The 18,525-nt window shown below is 30.1% G+C and overlaps 1 protein-coding gene across 1 annotated transcript; it reads left to right on the forward strand.

Annotated features, from left to right (window-relative positions):
- Positions 1 to 664: 664 nt before the first annotated feature.
- Positions 665 to 4,817, forward strand: LOC120072759 (protein BRASSINOSTEROID INSENSITIVE 1). The gene has a single exon (XM_039025238.1). The coding sequence runs from the start codon at positions 899 to 901 to the stop codon at positions 4,487 to 4,489; it is 3,591 nt and encodes a 1,196-aa protein (XP_038881166.1). The 5' UTR covers positions 665 to 898; the 3' UTR covers positions 4,490 to 4,817.
- The last annotated feature ends 13,708 nt before the right edge of the window (positions 4,818 to 18,525 follow it).

The raw sequence follows: 18,525 nt of genomic DNA on the forward strand, positions 1-18,525 counted from the left end.
AATTGAAAGAGATTACTATTTAATGAAGAGAAAGGGAAAGGAAAACATGCAATGTAATTCCAACTTCCAATGAATTTGTATAAAAATTTAGAGAAATATGATTATTATTTATTAATTGATTAATCTTCTTCAGAATTAATCCTTAAAAGAGAGATGAATTAAAAAAAAAGTTTAATTAATTGATGGTGATGGATCAATCGTTGATCACACGTATGTAAACATAAAGCTAGAGAGACAAAGTGATAATTTTAGAGAGAGAAATAACCCAAAAAAGCCAAAATTAATTAATTAATAAATAAACAAAATTAAATTAAATTAAAAATTAAAAAAAGATTAATTTAATTAAACGGATACTTTAGCAGATTTCACGTACTCATTACCCTTTTAGAGAGACAAAGAACCTATTTTGGAGCCACAAATTTAGTAGAGATAAACACTCTGTTTTTTTTTTTTTTTTTAAATAAATAAATAATAATAACTTTCAAACTTAAATAATTAATTCAAATTCATAGATAAGCTAAATCAAGCTTTTCAATTAGGGTTTATTTTTTTAGTTTTAAATAATAATTTAAAATTAATTAAATTTAAATTTTGTTACATAATCACATGGCATGTGAGCAACAGCTGTGCCCACTCTCACAACTTGATAAATACCCTTCTTACCTTCCTTACTCAGACTTTTGACCCTTTTCTTTGATCTCATTTTTCTTCTCTCTCTAACCACCAAAAACCAAAAACCAAAAACCAAAAACCAAAACCAAAACCCATTCTCTCTCTCTCTCTCTCTCTCTCTCTGCAAAACCAGAGCTACTGAGCTCTCCTTCTTTCTCTCTAATGGCGGACTTCAAACCCTAAACCATTCTTCACCTTCTCTTTTTTCCCTATTAACACCAAAACAATGATACCCTTTTCCCCATCTTCTTCAAATTCCTTTCTCAGCTTCTTTTTCTTCTTTTTCTCTCTCACTCTTCTCTCCTTCTCTGTTTCCTCTGTAACTCCCTCTTCTTCTCATGGAGATACCCAGAAACTTGTTTCCTTCAAATCTTCACTTCCAAACCCAACCCTTCTTCAGAACTGGCTTTCCAATGCTGACCCATGTTCGTTTTCTGGTATTACTTGTAAGGAAACCAGAGTCTCCGCTATAGACTTGAGCTTCTTGTCTTTGAGCTCTAATTTCAGTCATGTCTTCCCTTTGCTTGCGGCTCTTGACCATTTGGAATCTCTTTCTCTCAAATCCACTAACCTCACTGGCTCCATTTCTTTGCCCTCTGGATTCAAGTGTAGCCCTCTGCTTTCTTCTGTAGATCTGTCTCTCAATGGCTTGTTTGGTTCTGTTTCTGATGTCTCAAACTTGGGGGCTTGCCCCAATGTTAAGTCGCTTAATTTATCCTTTAACTCTTTTGATTTTCCTCTTAAAGACTCTGCCCCTGGATTGAAGCTTGATTTGCAGGTTCTTGATCTTTCTTCTAACCGGATTGTTGGGTCTAAATTAGTTCCATGGATTTTCTCTGGTGGGTGTGGTAATTTGCAGCACTTGGCATTGAAGGGAAACAAAATCAGTGGGGAGATTAATCTATCGTCTTGTAATAAACTCGAGCATTTGGATATCTCTGCCAACAATTTCACTGTCGGTATTCCGTCGTTAGGTGATTGCTCTGTTTTGGAACATTTTGATATCTCCGGCAATAAGTTCACCGGCGACGTTGGACATGCTCTGTCGTCTTGTCAGCAACTCACCTTTCTGAATCTCTCCAGCAACAAGTTCGGAGGTCCAATCCCTTCGTTTTCATCGTCCAATTTGTGGTTTCTTTCGCTTGCTAACAACGATTTCCAGGGGGAGATTCCTGTAAGTATTGCAGATTTGTGTTCTAGTTTGGTAGAGCTCGATCTTTCTTCTAATAGTTTGATTGGGGCTTTGCCTACTGCTTTGGGGTCTTGTTCTTCGTTGCAAACATTAGACATTTCGAAAAATAACCTCACTGGTGAGCTCCCCATTGCCGTTTTTGCCAAAATGAGTAGTCTCAAGAAACTCTCTGTTTCAGACAATAAATTTTTTGGGGTTTTGTCGGATTCTCTGTCTCAGCTTGCCATTTTGAATTCTTTGGATCTGAGTTCCAATAACTTTTCTGGGTCGATTCCGGCGGGGCTATGTGAAGACCCTAATAACAGCTTGAAAGAACTGTTTCTTCAGAACAATTGGTTAACAGGTCGAATCCCTTCGAGTATTAGTAATTGTTCACAGCTGGTTTCTCTTGATTTGAGCTTCAACTTTCTGAGTGGAACGATCCCTTCCAGCTTGGGATCGCTTTCTAAGCTTAAGAACTTGATCATGTGGTTGAATCAGCTGGAGGGGGAGATTCCATCGGATTTTAGCAACTTTCAAGGGCTCGAGAATCTGATCCTGGATTTCAATGAGCTCACCGGGACCATCCCTTCCGGGTTAAGCAACTGCACCAACTTGAACTGGATTTCGTTATCGAACAACCGGCTAAGCGGAGAGATTCCTGCTTGGATTGGGAGCTTACCGAGCCTTGCCATCCTTAAGCTCAGCAACAACTCATTCTACGGTAGGATTCCTCGGGAGCTTGGCGATTGTCGGAGCTTGATTTGGCTTGACCTTAATACCAATCTCTTGAATGGAACAATCCCTTCGGAGCTGTTTCGTCAATCGGGTAACATTGCTGTTAACTTTATCACAGGAAAGTCTTATGCTTACATTAAGAATGATGGTAGTAAGCAGTGCCATGGAGCTGGAAATTTGCTTGAGTTTGCTGGACTAAGACAGGAACAAGTGAACAGGATTTCAAGTAAGAGTCCTTGCAATTTCACTAGGGTTTATCAAGGAATGACTCAGCCCACTTTTAACCATAATGGCTCCATGATCTTTCTTGATCTTTCCCACAATATGTTGTCTGGTAGTATTCCCAAGGAGATCGGTTCTACAAACTATCTCTACATTTTGGATTTGGGACATAACAGTCTCTCGGGACCGATTCCGCAGGAGCTCGGCGACTTGACGAAACTTAACATTCTTGATCTGTCTAGCAATGAGCTTGAAGGATCAATTCCATTGTCTTTGACTGGACTTTCCTCCCTCATGGAGATTGATCTGTCCAACAATCATCTCAATGGTTCGATACCTGAATCAGCTCAGTTCGAAACATTCTCGGCATCTGGTTTTGCGAATAATTCTGGCCTATGTGGGTATCCTCTCCCTCCATGTGTGGTTGATTCAGCAGGAAATGCAAACTCTCAACATCAAAGATCTCATAGGAAACAGGCATCCCTTGCTGGGAGTGTTGCAATGGGGTTACTCTTCTCCCTCTTCTGTATTTTCGGTCTGATTATCGTCGTTATCGAGATGAGGAAGAGAAGGAAAAAGAAGGATTCTACTCTTGATTCTTATGTTGAGAGTCATTCCCAATCAGGCACGACCACCGCCGTTAACTGGAAGTTAACCGGTGCTCGTGAAGCATTGAGCATCAATCTTGCAACATTCGAGAAGCCACTACGGAAGCTTACATTTGCTGATCTTCTGGAGGCTACTAATGGCTTCCACAACGATAGCCTGATTGGTTCGGGGGGATTTGGCGACGTATACAAGGCTCAATTGAAGGATGGAAGTACTGTAGCCATCAAGAAGCTGATTCATGTCAGTGGACAGGGTGATCGAGAGTTCACTGCAGAAATGGAAACCATTGGCAAAATCAAACACCGAAACCTGGTACCGCTTTTAGGCTACTGCAAAGTCGGAGAAGAACGACTTCTGGTATATGAGTACATGAAATACGGAAGCCTGGAAGACGTTTTACACGACCAGAAGAAAGGCGGGATCAAACTGAATTGGGCAGCAAGAAGAAAAATTGCCATTGGAGCTGCAAGGGGACTGGCTTTCCTTCACCATAATTGCATCCCTCACATCATTCACAGGGACATGAAATCAAGCAATGTATTGCTGGATGAGAATTTGGAAGCCAGAGTCTCAGATTTTGGAATGGCAAGACTAATGAGCGCCATGGACACTCATTTGAGTGTCAGCACATTAGCCGGAACACCTGGTTACGTCCCTCCCGAATATTACCAAAGCTTCCGGTGTTCTACAAAAGGCGACGTTTACAGTTACGGTGTTGTTATGCTCGAGCTCTTAACAGGAAAACGACCTACAGACTCTGCAGATTTCGGGGACAACAATCTCGTTGGATGGGTAAAACAACACGCCAAGTTGGACCTAACCGATGTTTTTGATCCCGAACTCATAAAGGAGGATCCAAGCCTCAAGATGGAGCTTTTAGAACACTTGAAAGTAGCCGTTGCTTGCTTAGATGATAGGTCATGGCGGCGTCCGACCATGATCCAAGTAATGACGATGTTCAAGGAAATCCAAGCGGGATCGGGGATGGATTCACAATCTACAATTGGAACTGATAACCTCGGCGTCGACATGGTAGATATGAGCTTAAAGGAAGTACCAGAACCAGAAGGCAAGTAAGAGAAGAAATCGAGAGAATTCTTTTGGAGGGAAAAGAAGAAAGGATGGATGGAGATGATGGGAGATTTTGCAGCTCAAAATTTTAAAAATTTTCTTGTGTACACCACTTTGAGATGGCATAGCATGCAGCTGCTAGTGTAGTATCTCTCAACCAATTGAATGTATGTAATCTTTGTTATTTTATACATAAAAGTTGTTTAAAACTTTTTTTTTCTTCATAAAAATGTGTATATAAACAGTTTCTTTCAGTTGTTTATGCTTTCTTTTTGGTTGTTTATATATGAGAGACACCAATGGATGATTATTCATATGAAAAGAGCTTCCTCCATTTTTTGTGTCCTCACTTGATGGAGACTAAGTAGAGGTTTCTTTTGGCCTTTTCTTTCCATTTTCAATTACATCTCCCAACTTTATAAGAACCAAAAAAAGATTATGAGAATTAAGTTTTAATCAAAAATAGGATTTAGGATATGGTTTTGAGTCAGTTTTAGTGGCTCAATGGAAGTTCAGTTTGGAAGTTACTCCTTGTTTTTTACCATGAAAAGATAAATAACTATTTTCTACCTTTTTTTTTTCCCCTTCAGAAAATCTATATTGAAATTTAAATCTTTTTAGAAGTCATTCAATTACAGAATTCTATAAATGATTATGAAAGCTTTTTGTGAAAATTTTGTTGGGTATTTGTTTTTGGATTTGAATCCAATTTAACATACATTTTTGGACCACTCCTGAATGGATAAAATGGTCATAATTGCAAACTCCTACCCACATCAATTACCTTATATCCTAAAATTCTCTCTCTCTCTCTCTCCAAGCTCACTTTCTCTCTCTTCTTGTTTATTTTATTTTATTAATATGATGATGACGACGATGATAATAATAAGGATAAACTATTTAGTTTTGTCTCTTTTTCCATGGACAGTGTGCATCACACATGCTTGTGACCCAGAAAGCAGAATATTTTAATCCTCTTCTTTCTATCTTGGAAAATGTGTCCCCTTTTTTTTTTTCCTTTTTAATAATCAACATTTTCTAAAAAATCTTATTTTATTAAAGAAAGATTATGACCATTTGATTCGAATCAATGGGTTTCCAAACTTGTATGGAAAGCTGTTTTTGAAGAATTATGGTGAAATGACTTGTCAAGATTAATGTAATTGTTTCTTCTTCTTCTTCTTCTTCTTCTTCTTATAATAATAATATTACTGTGTTATTATCTAAGCACAAGAAATGTTTGAACAGAAAGAAAACAAACAACTCTATTATATATATATATAATATATTTAAAAAAAGTTTCGTCTCCCATTTCCTCTAGTAGACCTTCTTGATCCATCGTACTAGAGCGATATTTCAACCATGGAGTTTGAAACAATGGTGGGTGCCGGTGCTCATGAAAAGCTTGGAGGTTGGCGTCTATGTTTGGGCTCGGGGATGCTCGGCTAAGAATATCGACTCAAAATTCTTCCTCCATTTTTTTTTATATATATATATATATATTCAGGTTTACTCCAACTCTATTAATTTATTTTCATTCGTTAGATGTTGGAATGAGGTTAGATTCTAAATACACGTAACTAAAAGATAACTAAACACATAGGTGAAATGAAATTAGTATCTTTATTAGAAATAGAAAAACAAAAATTGAAATGGGTGTCAAGATTTTTTATACGAAATTTGAAAAACAAAAAACGAAAACATTCTTGTCATTATTATTGATATTTTTTAAGTTTAAAAAGAACTATTTTAGTCCTATATTTTTCTCTCTCATTTTCTCTCTCTTTTAAAAATCTAAATTTAGTCTTTATACTTTTAATAAATTTAAAATTAGTCCATATTTTTAATTTATTGTCAACATTTCCAAACAAACAAATCTTGCGATTAACTTCTCTTTATAAAATTTGGATACAAATTTACATCATATTCTTATTTTTAGAATGAAATTATAGTTATTATTCGACAAAAAGAAAAAAAAAACAATCTAGAAAGATTAATTTAAAGTGTTATGATAAATACAATTACTATATTTTTATAATTGAAAATAGAGTGTTAAAACCAATCGAATAAGTTTAAAGTACGTAGGCATAATTTTTTGCAAATTCATATTATGATTAGATGTCTATAATTATAATTGATTTTTTCAAAGAAAATCAAAACTAATAGGGTATTAGACATTAGCCTGAAATTAATTTTAGACTAAATAATAGATTAGAGGTTCCATCCTCATCTTGCAAAATTTTTTAAAACATGTGAAAAAATAAAGCACGATCAAATAGACGGTAAGATTCAAGCTCCATAATGAAATTTATTTGTTTTATTTTAAAAAATAACTACAATTATTCTCATAAAAATAGTAAATAAAAATAAAAATAAAAATAAATAAACGAGTTCATTATATAGTTATTTCATGTCATTTTCGTTTTCCAATTGGATTGGGTCCAATTGAACTGAACCAGCTGGGTGATATTTTTGACTTTTTGATCGAAATATTCAATTCGGCATATAATTTCGAATTTTAATATTATTTAACCTTATCACTTTCATTTGATTTTGCATTTTTTTCCCCTTTCTTTTTGCACGATAAGAAGTCTTTGTTTACAATTTTTTTAGTCCCATTTTAGAGATGATAAATCCGACCTCACACTTAAGAAAAAAAAAGTACATATCAATTATTATTAAGTTAAATTCACTTTGACAAAGTCTTTATTTTTTTCTTTTGACAATATGTAGCACGATGGACCGAACCTTTGACCTCGAAATTCATAGTACATATTTGATTCCAATTGAACTATACTCTTTTTGACACAAAGTCTTTATTTACTTGAATATTTTCGATATTCTTGATCATTATAAACCTTCTTGCTTTTTGGTCAAAGCGATCATGACTCAATTGGGATATGCATGTGTTAGCAACTGAGAGTATGACGTCCCAGGTCCAAGATTTGGAATCCGGATCCGACTCCTTATTTGCTTTGGCATTTCTCTACATCCCTACAACTCGACAAGTGTTATCCTCTTGTGCTTCAAAGATTGAAGACTATCCCCACAAATTCTCATTGGTCTTTTTAGTATGCTTTGTCCTCAATATACATCCTAGGAAATCTCTCAGGAGGTCATCCAACATAAGATTGCTCCAAGCTAAATACATTTAACTTTGAAGTTTCTATGATTGAGGCATCGAAAATGAAGGTGCACATTGTTGGCATAGGTAGTGATTTCAATTCTTTGAAATCTTTCTCAATCATACTTTCATATCCCCAGGATCCCTCTCATTTAGATATGGTCTCGGTTCATTCATATTCCCCTCCTAAACTCGTTATAAAGAGATATGTAATTTGAATTTTCTGCTCCTATCGTTGAAGGGAAAAATAGTTTCTTATTTTTTTTGCCATAATTTTGACCTAAGTACGCACTAGATCCATATTCTAAAATAGTATTTGATAATTTCAAAATATAATTAGAAATATCTCTAATATGACTCTAAACAACATATATGTAGACATATAAATCTATTTTAGTGTTAGTTTTTTCTTCGAATATATCCTTTGATATTTTATAAAATACATGAGAGAAAAATTATATATATATATATATATATATAAAGTTCAACAATTGCAAGTTGGAGAATCAAATCATATTGATCATTTGAAATGGTAATTAATTATTGTCAAAATTTTCTCTTTTTATCAAAATATTTCCTTATACATTTATACATTAAACTATTTCAACTACACTACAATAAAAACTTCGGTCACCATCAAACTTCTTCAAATAATAACTAACACAAGTCCTTAGGTAATTATATAATAATTTCCTCTCTAAACTTTACATCTACAAGCCATTACTAAAAATGCCCTTATGTGGAAATGGGGTTGAGACAAGTACATTCTATATGCACTGATTTGCTTGGGCATTCTTGGAATTGTTCCAAGTAAGGAGACTTGAATTTGTAGATAATTGATAAATCATTAACATCAAATTTGGGATCACTTGGACTGTTAGCTAAAGGTTATTGTTTTATGTTTTGTTGTGAGCATATAATTAATTGCATAAAGAGATCTAGTTATAAATTCTCATTGAACTATAAAGTAATATCCTTTTTTTTTTCTCTCTTGTACTATATATATAAGATGACAAAATTATCCTTCAACTACATAAGAGCTCCGTTTAAAATTATTGTAGCTTTTAAAATAATTGATGACAGTTGTGTTGAGAAGAATCGATTGTAAAAATAAGTAAAATAGTGTTTGGTAAATTTTAACTTTAAATTAAAAAAGTAGTTACAGTATTTGGTAAATTAATATTAAATTGGTGCAAATTCGTTATATGAACCAAACTAGATTTATTATTTCAATTGTTTCGGATGGGTAATTAAATTATAATCTATTTCAAATGGTATATAATTTAAATTTCAACTAATTTTATTTAATCTAAATTACTTGGTAATTATTTCTTAGAAATGAATCTATTAAAATTAAAAAAAATATATAGCATTATGAAAGAAATTTGTATAATATATTTATTTAAATGGTTAAGAAGTTACTAAATTTTGAGAGAAGCTAAATCTAAAAGCTAGTATGTATCAACTTTTACACCAGTAGTTAATTTAAAAGTGATTATGATAGATCAATAAAGTAATTCATTTTACTAAACAATAGTTAAGATTTCTCTATAATCACTTTTAGCCATTAGAAACGCAATCTTGAACGGGACCGAGATCAGCTTTTTCTACCATGGGTACTTGAACTACATATTTTTCTTTAATAAAAGTTAATAAACAAGTAATTTTGAAAAAACATTGAGAATTTAAGAAATAAATATTCAGAAGAACATTTAATCCCTTAGACTAAAAAAAACGAAAATAAATTATAACTTAAGAACTAAAAACAATTTATAAAATAAGTTAAATTACAAATCTATTTAATTACTCTTCCAGTTGTCCATTTGGTACTCTTAATTTTAAAAGTATATAATAAATTATCTTTTAAGTTCGTGTTCAATAGCTTTGACTTTTAAACATGTCTTATAGGTCTTTTAAACTACTATATAAAGTTTCTGATAAATTCTTGAATTTCCAACTCTATGTACAATAGATCTTTAACACATTCTATATTATTTTAAAAACTCACAAACGTAGTAGATATGTAAATTTGAAAATTTAAATGTCCGATTAAACATAAATTTTAATTTTATATTATACATTTTAAATTTTAGAATATGTTAAGAGTTTGTTAGACCCAAATTTAAAGTTTAGTGACCTATTAAAAATTTTAAAAATTGAATAACTAATTAGACATAAACCACTTATAAAAGAGAATACATAATTGCTTTGAGAGTTTAGCACCATGATGGGGGATTTAATTTGGAGGGGAAATTGGAAGGGAATTAGAAAGGCAAAAATCATAACTTGATGATTAGGTAATTTTAGAGGGATGGAGATTTCTATTCCATTATTTAAAAAAAAGGGGGGGGGGGGGGTTATTCTCCTTAAAAAGGCACAACTTTGTCATTCATGCAAATAAAAAGAAAAAAGGGCTGATTTTATATGCATGTCATTTTCTTCTCCCTTTATTTTTATTTTTATTTTTTAAATTTTGTAACCTTTCTTTTAATTATTGCTTCAAAAAGAAAGGTGATTGATTTTCTTGTATATTATGGCCTACTTTAGAATAAAGTTTTTCATCCCTTAAAACTGGGGCCACAATATTATCCAAAAATAAAAATATGGTTTTTTTTATTATAATTTATACAAAAAATAAAGTTTATTCAACCCCATTTATTATTAATTTCTTTCACTTTTCTCATGAATTTGTTAACAATTTTCTTCTTCATCCCACTCCAATAATGAAGGAAATTACTAAAGCTAAATAATTTAGTTTAACATATTAGAGTACAATTTTCCAAAATTGATACGTACTCTAATATGTTAAACTCCAAACAATTACGTCTTTATTTAATTTTTGTTTTTGACAAAGGAAAAAAAAAAAAAAAAACAGAGAGAGATTTAAAATTGAAAGAATATTGAACAAGTGGACGTAAAATTTAGGTATAAGGAAGTGAATGAGATGCTTCATTATCCAATCCTCTCGATTCTCTAATCCAATTCTCTCGATCTCTAATCTCAGATCCCAAGATTGGGTTAGGTTTCCAATATTAAATTTCAAACTATAAAAAAAATTTGGTGCCTTCAAAATTCCATCTATATATATATAAATATATATTTAAAAGAAAAAACTAAATTGAAAAACAGCTGTGAGAAAAGTTTAGAAAAAAAGGGTAAAAATGTTGGAGAGAGAGTTTAGATTAAATTAAATGAGTGTTGCTAGGGTTTGATTTCAGCGTATCGTACAGATTCGGATTTTAATCCAACGATCATTTGAATTTAATATTCCACCTGTCATTTACATTTATTTATTCATGCCACTCTGATTCTTCTCTTCTCGCATGCAACCTCATTTAATTTTTTTCTTCTTTCTTTTATTTTTTTAAATACAATTTTTCCTTTTTTTTTTTTGATAAATATTACTTTATATATATATATATATTATATATATATATAATATTACAACCTTTATTTAAATGTAGAATCTAATTTAATAAAAAAGTTCAAAAAATATTTTATTTAAAAAATAAGTCATTCTGAAAATTTTTTATATTTTTTAAACACGTTCGAAGTTTAATTTAATTTTTTTTTTATTAAAATAGTTTAAATAATAATGACCTTTTAAAAAACGTATTTTTTTTCTAATCAATCTGAAAATGTCCTAGTTTATTCCATTTCATGTCCTAGTTTATTCCATTTTTCTTCCCTTTTATAATTAAAATATTGGGGTGAAAATGTAAGTTAATAATATCTATTATGAAAATTTATAGTTCTGCTCTTGGTATTAATACGAAATTTTTTTTCCATATTATTAAAAGACAAACTACACTCGTTTTTTAAAGTTTTTGATATTTACTGATGTGCATTTTATAAGTAAAAAAGAAAAAAAATAATCATCATTATGAAATATATTTTAGTTTTTTTTCATCATTTGACAACCATTTGATTTTTATTTATTTCTTTAAATGAAGCTTATAAACACTATTTCTACCTCTAAATTTCTCTATTTGTTATCTACTTTTTTTTTCAATAATTTAAAACACCAAGACAACTTTTGAAAACTAAAAAAATAGCTTTGAAAAACTTTTTATTTTAATTTGGCTAAAAATTCAATAATTGTACTTTAGAAATATGCAAATCAATGTAAGAAATTAGAAGGAAATAGACTCAATTTTCAAACACTGAAAATAAAAAATGAAATGGTTACCAAACAGAGCCTTAGACCCCATTTGGTAAATATTTTATTTTAATTTATTTTTGTTTTTAAAAAATTAAGCCTATGGATAATACTCTCATATCCTAATTTCTTCATTTGTTATCTAATTTTTACCAACAGTTTTAAAAAACTAAGCCAAAATTCGAGAACTAAAAGAAGTATCTTTCAAGAGATTGTTTTTATTTTTAGAATTTGTCTAAGAATTCAATCATTGTATTTCACAAAGATACAAATCATGATAAAAAATGTAGATGATATAGATTTAATTTTAAAAAAAATATTTATCAAAGGGGTCTTAATTTTTAGCTTTCAGTTTTTATTTAAAAAATTAATCCCATAAATACCACATTCGTCCATTAGTTTATACATTTTGTTATCTACATTTTAAAAGTATTTAAAAATATTTTATCCCTAACTCGATGAATTAACAAAAAAAAAAAGAAAAAAAATCCAGAATCCACGTGTGATGTGGAAGGGGAAAAAATAATATGAAAAAGAGTGGGACAAGGGAAGAGAAGAATCATGTGGCAGAGAGAAGAGGAAGGAGAAGCATCAGAAACAAACACGCGTCGGGTGGGCGACACGTGGGCCAATGGACCAGTTCGACTTGTCGGAGGTGTTACCCTACAATGTCGTCTTCCTATGGCGGTGCTGTCGTTTTTTTGTATTCTTTCTATTTTCCATTCTTCACCGTTTGATTCTCATCTTATCAAAGCCATTGGTCCCATCTAATCCGACTACTCTAATACGACCATACCTGATTATACTTCCCAACTACATCCGCGCGTGCGTCTCCCAACTACTCTTTTTCTTCTACCTTTATAATTAGCTTACTATATAATTCCTAATTTTTCTTGCTTAACTTTTAAGATTGGATTTAATTAATAACCTTTAAATAATACTTCAATCATTTTTTTCTTTTCATTTTTTGTTTTTCAAAATATTCATTTTCATTCTACTTTCAACTTTTCTTTCATTTTGTTCCTTAAATTTTTAAAAAATGATCATTTTTATTTTTATAAATGAAATAAAAATAAAAATAAATAGACTAAAATGAATGTAAATAAACCAAAATCAAAAGTATAAAAACCAAAATAGTATTTTAATCACTTCATAATCTTACAAACTTAAGTTAGTGTGCCTTTAATTAAATTTAAACTTTTCATTTTATATCTCATAAATCGAGTTAAATTCAAAATATCTTATCATTGAAACTTACACCTGGATAATAAATCTTCATTAAAATTGAAATGTAATGGATGTTTAACATATATATATTATTCATCAACTTGAATTAAAGATCTATTCAAACAAAGTTGAAAAGTTAAAAATTTTATTAGATACATTTAATGTTTTTTAATACACAAATAAATAATTACCAAATACATTACTTCTTATGTCAAAATTAAAATATTTGTTGAAATGTTGTACGATTAAGCATTATTTGAAAGGCATGTTGGGTGGACAATATAGGCTGAGAACTATTTAACTACTCCTAATTGTTCCCTTGTAATTTAAGATAAATGTACTACCATTAATATTTTACAACTTCGAATATCCCTATTTCCAAAGAGGTAAAATCTTATTGATTTCCTTAATTTTTTTAAGGTCAGTTTGTTAATAATAAAATATCTAATCTCATTTAGATGCTAAATTGTAGCACAAAGTCCGTTAATTATGTTCTGAAAGGTTTTATTTTAGTTACAAGTTTTCCATTGAAAGAATCTAAATTTGGCATTTGATGGTAAATATTCACATTGTCTTAAGCATAGATTATAGACTATATATTTTTTAATGCTTTGGATGTACTTTAATACTATTAAAATATTTAAAAGAATGAACTCAAAAAAAAAAAAAAAAAAAAATCAAATGCACTTTAGATTTTTGTATGTATCGTATTTTTAGAATTATTAACAACATTATTACAGTGATATTATTTGAGTTTAAATAACGGGTAGCACTTAAACGTATTGTTATTATTTATTTAGTGAACATTCCATCCTTTAATCCATAAAAGAGTTAAACTTACTATTATATCTTAATTTTTAATTTTTTCTTTGCAATTTAGTATAAGATATTGTTGTTTATTTATTACTTAGTATAACAAAAAATATGAAAGATTTGAACCTCTATGTTCATAGAAAAAAATATATGTCAATAGTTCTTCTCATTCTAATTCGATATTGTATTTAACACAATAATAAAGTCTTTTTTTTTATTAAATTGATTTTAACAAATAAGAATCTCATCCACCAAATGCTATGTTTAATTAAACATTAAAATTAAATATGTATTGAACCCATAAGATTGGTCGAAAGTTTATCTACCTTAGCTATATGTCATCTATCAAAGAAAAAAAACTCAAAATCTCAAAACTTGATTTACTGCTAGTAAAAAAAATAAATGAAAATACATTTTTAATCCCTAGTTTTTTTTTTTTGTTAGTTTATGTTAAGTGGAAATGCGATCAAAGTCTCACATTGATTAAATAAAGTGATGATCATGATTTTATAAGGGAGAACAACTATCTCCAATGATATTTTTTGGGGTGGTTTGAGAAGCAAAGCTATGATTGTTATTCAAAGTCCATAGATTTCAAATTTTTTAGTTTTACTCTTGAAAATAAATTGAGTTTTTTTTTTTCAATTTAATTATTAAGTTTAAGATTTACACATTTTATTATCTCAAACTTTTACTAAATATTCACTTCTTTTTTTTTTGAGCTAAGTTGCATTTATTAAAGTAAAATAATTATGGAGTGAAATTTCAAAATTAATTTTAATAATATGAAAAAGTGAATATTGATTAATTATAATTCTTTTAAATTAATTAATAATATTAATACTAAAGACCAAAGGCCGAAAGAATATTCAGTTAAATTTGAAATTATAAATATAAATGTTGAAATCTAAAGATACAATTAAAACAAAATTGAGAGATGATTAAAATAGTAACACATAGGGAATAAATTAAATATGGTTGAGGTGAAAAGCACTAAATCAGGATAATTGAGGGTTAATAATAATAGTGATTGGCGTACGAAAAAAACAAGTCAATCTAGTCACGCGTGTGATGGAACTAGAGCGCGGCCCACACTGTCTCACGATAAAGAATAATATTTAAATTTAAATACTAGTTTACTCTCAATATTTTCGATTTTTGCACTTTCAAATGATTCATTTTAATTTCTACACCTTTGATTATGATTGATTTTAGTCCTTGTGTTTTAAAAATATTCGTTTTGGTCGGTGTACTTTAATTTCGGTTGGTCCTTATATATTTAAAATGTTGTCATTTTGGTCCTTTTATTTTCACTTTTAAAGGATAAAAATGGTAGTTTTTTTTAAAGTTTAAAGATAATTAAAGTTGGAAGTACAGTGACCAAAATAAATATTTTTAAAATATAAAAATTAAAATAAACTAAAACTAAAAGTATAAGAATTAAATTAGTATTTAAACCTAATATTTACTGTCCTTATAAATATTATCTTCTTTTCTAAAAAAAGAAATCGGAAATTAAAAATGTTGATGCAATGGAAGCCGTTGATTTGGTGGGAAATTCTGCAAAATGCGTCAGCAGTTGTAAATAACCGTATGATGGCGACTGATTAGAGTAGCAGTAGTGGGCCCGGAATTTAAAGGTAGAAGAAATCTAATTTATTAGTAATTAAAAAAAAAAAAAAGAATCCCGTATATCTGAAAATTCCGTTGACTGGGACTATTATTCAAAAGAAGAAAAAGTGAAGATTCTAACTGTAAACGGAACGGACTCCACCATCTCTCTATAGAATTGACATATTAATTAGAATAATAAAAATATGGAAAAAAAATAAAAATCCTTTTTTAAAAAAATAAAAATAAAAATCCATATTTACCATAAACATGAAATTTACGTGACATATTTACTTTTTAAGTTTGGCTGCCCTTTTTGTCTTTTTCTTCTTTTTTCTGAGTTCTAAGTTTGGCTAAATAATTTTATAATTAGGTCTCCTATACAAATATATATATGTATGTATGTATTTATACATAATTTTCACCTTTCGTGTTTGTATTTTTTTAACTTCACATAAAATTTTATCATTATTGTCAATAAAATATTGAAATTCATTAAAAAAAATATTAATAAGTTTTTTTTTTTTTTTTTTTTTTATCAACAAAATGCTAATATTTTATTTTCGAACACGATATTCAAATCATAATTACCTTTTTATCTTCTACCTCTCTCACTTTTAATACTTCACAAACTAAAATCTTTTTTTTTTTTTTGTTCCCTTTTCCCTTAAACTCCCATGCCTTACTTTCAATGTATTTGTTATTTTTATGGTTGACAGACAATATTTTCTTTTATTATGTTTGATTCTTTGTCTCCAACTTTAGTAAGATCTTTCCTTATCGATGGTGATTTGCTGGAAATTTTTTTTCGTCGTGGTTGGTTATTGCCTGTTGACTTTATGAATAAGATATATTTATTTAGCTTTTTGGGGCGTTTGATTAGAGCTTTCTTGTAAGAAAAGTTTTGATGAAGAAACTATGGAATTATACGTGAATTACTTTTGTGAAATTAAGCAGACATTCTAAAAAACAGGTTCCGAAAAAGTAGTTGTTTGTAGAGTTGTTAAAGACATCAAGTGGTTATTCATCTGAATGTGAAAAGAAGGTGAGATCATTGTTGCAACAACAGTTTAAGGGGACATAATTCTGGAGATTTATTGAAGATCGTATTGATGTCAGGGGGTCCTACCTTGCTCACTAGTAATTCTGGAGACTCATTGAAGTGTATGCTATAGAACTAAATTACATACTAGTAATTTTCTTTTCATCTAGGCATAGAGTCTCCCAGACCTAGGTGTGATTACACCAAACAAAGTTAACAAATTTCTGTATTTTCTATCTCTCTTTTATCTCTCTCAGTTGTTGTTGTCTATTTCTGTATTTTCTATCTCTCTCTTATCTCTCCCAATTGTCGTTATCTTTGTCTGAGACATATTTCCTGACTTATGATATCATTGTGATTTATCCTCTTTATTTCAGTAATGTTTAAAGCAAAGGTTTAAACTATTTCATATTTTAATGTAAATTGTTTAAATTTTAAAATTTAAATATTATATTACAATTTAGATGGTCATTAACATCTCTCTTATTTGATTAAAACTTTTACAGTTATTAACAACGGTAGAACATGTTATTAGATGAGTTTAAAGTGAGTGTAGTTCAAATGATGTAAAGTGTGCACTTAACCATAAGGGTTGACTTCACTCTCCATGTTGAATTCCAAAAGATAAAAAAGTTAGGATGACAATAATGAAACTTGTAATATAATTAGGATCAGTTCAACAAAATAAGCTCCAAGTATTTTTCTATTCCTTTTATAAAGGATTTAAGGTATTACAATATTTACTCAAAAGAATAAGAGGTGTGAATCTAACCTTCAAATATTATATGAACTAAAACAAAGATTTAATTATAAAATATATGAATGAGATTGTTTCTATTTTACCCTCAAATCTTGAGGACATGATTCTTTGAATTTAGGTATCCCTTGAGAGATATTTGGACTATAGAGGTGTGATTTTTGCATCAACCAAACACGAGTTTTGGTGTAGGTGATTACACATTAAATTGGTGTGCACCATTCGATGTGTATAGATGTGTTGCATGTATAACAAGATGACTCTTCAAGTATAGATATCCCTTGACGCTTTTCAATCTTTAAGACATGAATCATTGAGTTTAGATGTTTGTTGAGAAATATTGTGATAATAGAAATGAAAATTGTGTCAACAGGATAGTACGACTATTTTAGTGTAGGTACATACACATTGAATGAGATGTATTCATTCATGTATAGACAATGCATTTAATTCATGTATGATTTTGTGGCTTTTTGAGTTTACGCGTCCATTAAAAAATTTTAAGACAATGGAGGGATTCTCATTTTTTGCACTTTATAAAATGTGTGTGTATATATATGAAATTTAATTTTTTAAAGTAGTCTTACTGCTAGAGTTTTTGTGGTTGGCAATATTTGTTTAAGCATCTCAGTTGTTATGAGATATATCTCTGCATCGGTGGTTTTAGGAAAAGGAACGTCTTCGGCAATGCTGATCTTGCAAAATACTTTCCTTATTTGTGGTTTTCGTTGTTGTCTTATTCTGCCAATATCTTTTCCTTTTTAGTTCGCGATTGCTATGGAAGTTAGGTTTGCCCGTTGTGTTTCTGTTGTGCATATTTATAGGACAATTAGTCCTCTGGTTTAGTTGGCCATTTTATCTTGTGTGAAGCTCATGTTTGAAATAAAAAAACAACTCAGTGTGTATTCGGTCAACATTGCAATATATTGACAAAATTAAGTTTCTTGAAGATGTACTCTATGTTCCTCCACTGAGGGTAAGAATATACTCTTGAGAATGATTTCTCAAGCTTAAGGGGAGTCTAAGCTGTTCGAACAAAGGGAACTTTGTTCTTAGAAGGAAAGATACAATAGAGTGGAAGGAGTTTCACGACTTGAGGCGAGCTCAAGTCTTATACAGAGGGAATCTCGATCTTAGGGGAAGCCTAAGATTTTCTTTACTCGTAATACAACTTAGGGGTAACTTAAGACACCGAGAGCAAGAATCTCACACCTAGGGAAGCCTAGTTTATTATTTGAGTGATACAGCTATACGAGAGTCACTGTAATCGCATCTATTACAGATATGTATTGTGTTGTAATTGTTTGTC

The sequence above is a fragment of the Benincasa hispida genome, chromosome 3 (genome assembly GCF_009727055.1).
Source record: "Benincasa hispida cultivar B227 chromosome 3, ASM972705v1, whole genome shotgun sequence".
NCBI lineage: Eukaryota > Viridiplantae > Streptophyta > Magnoliopsida > Cucurbitales > Cucurbitaceae > Benincasa > Benincasa hispida.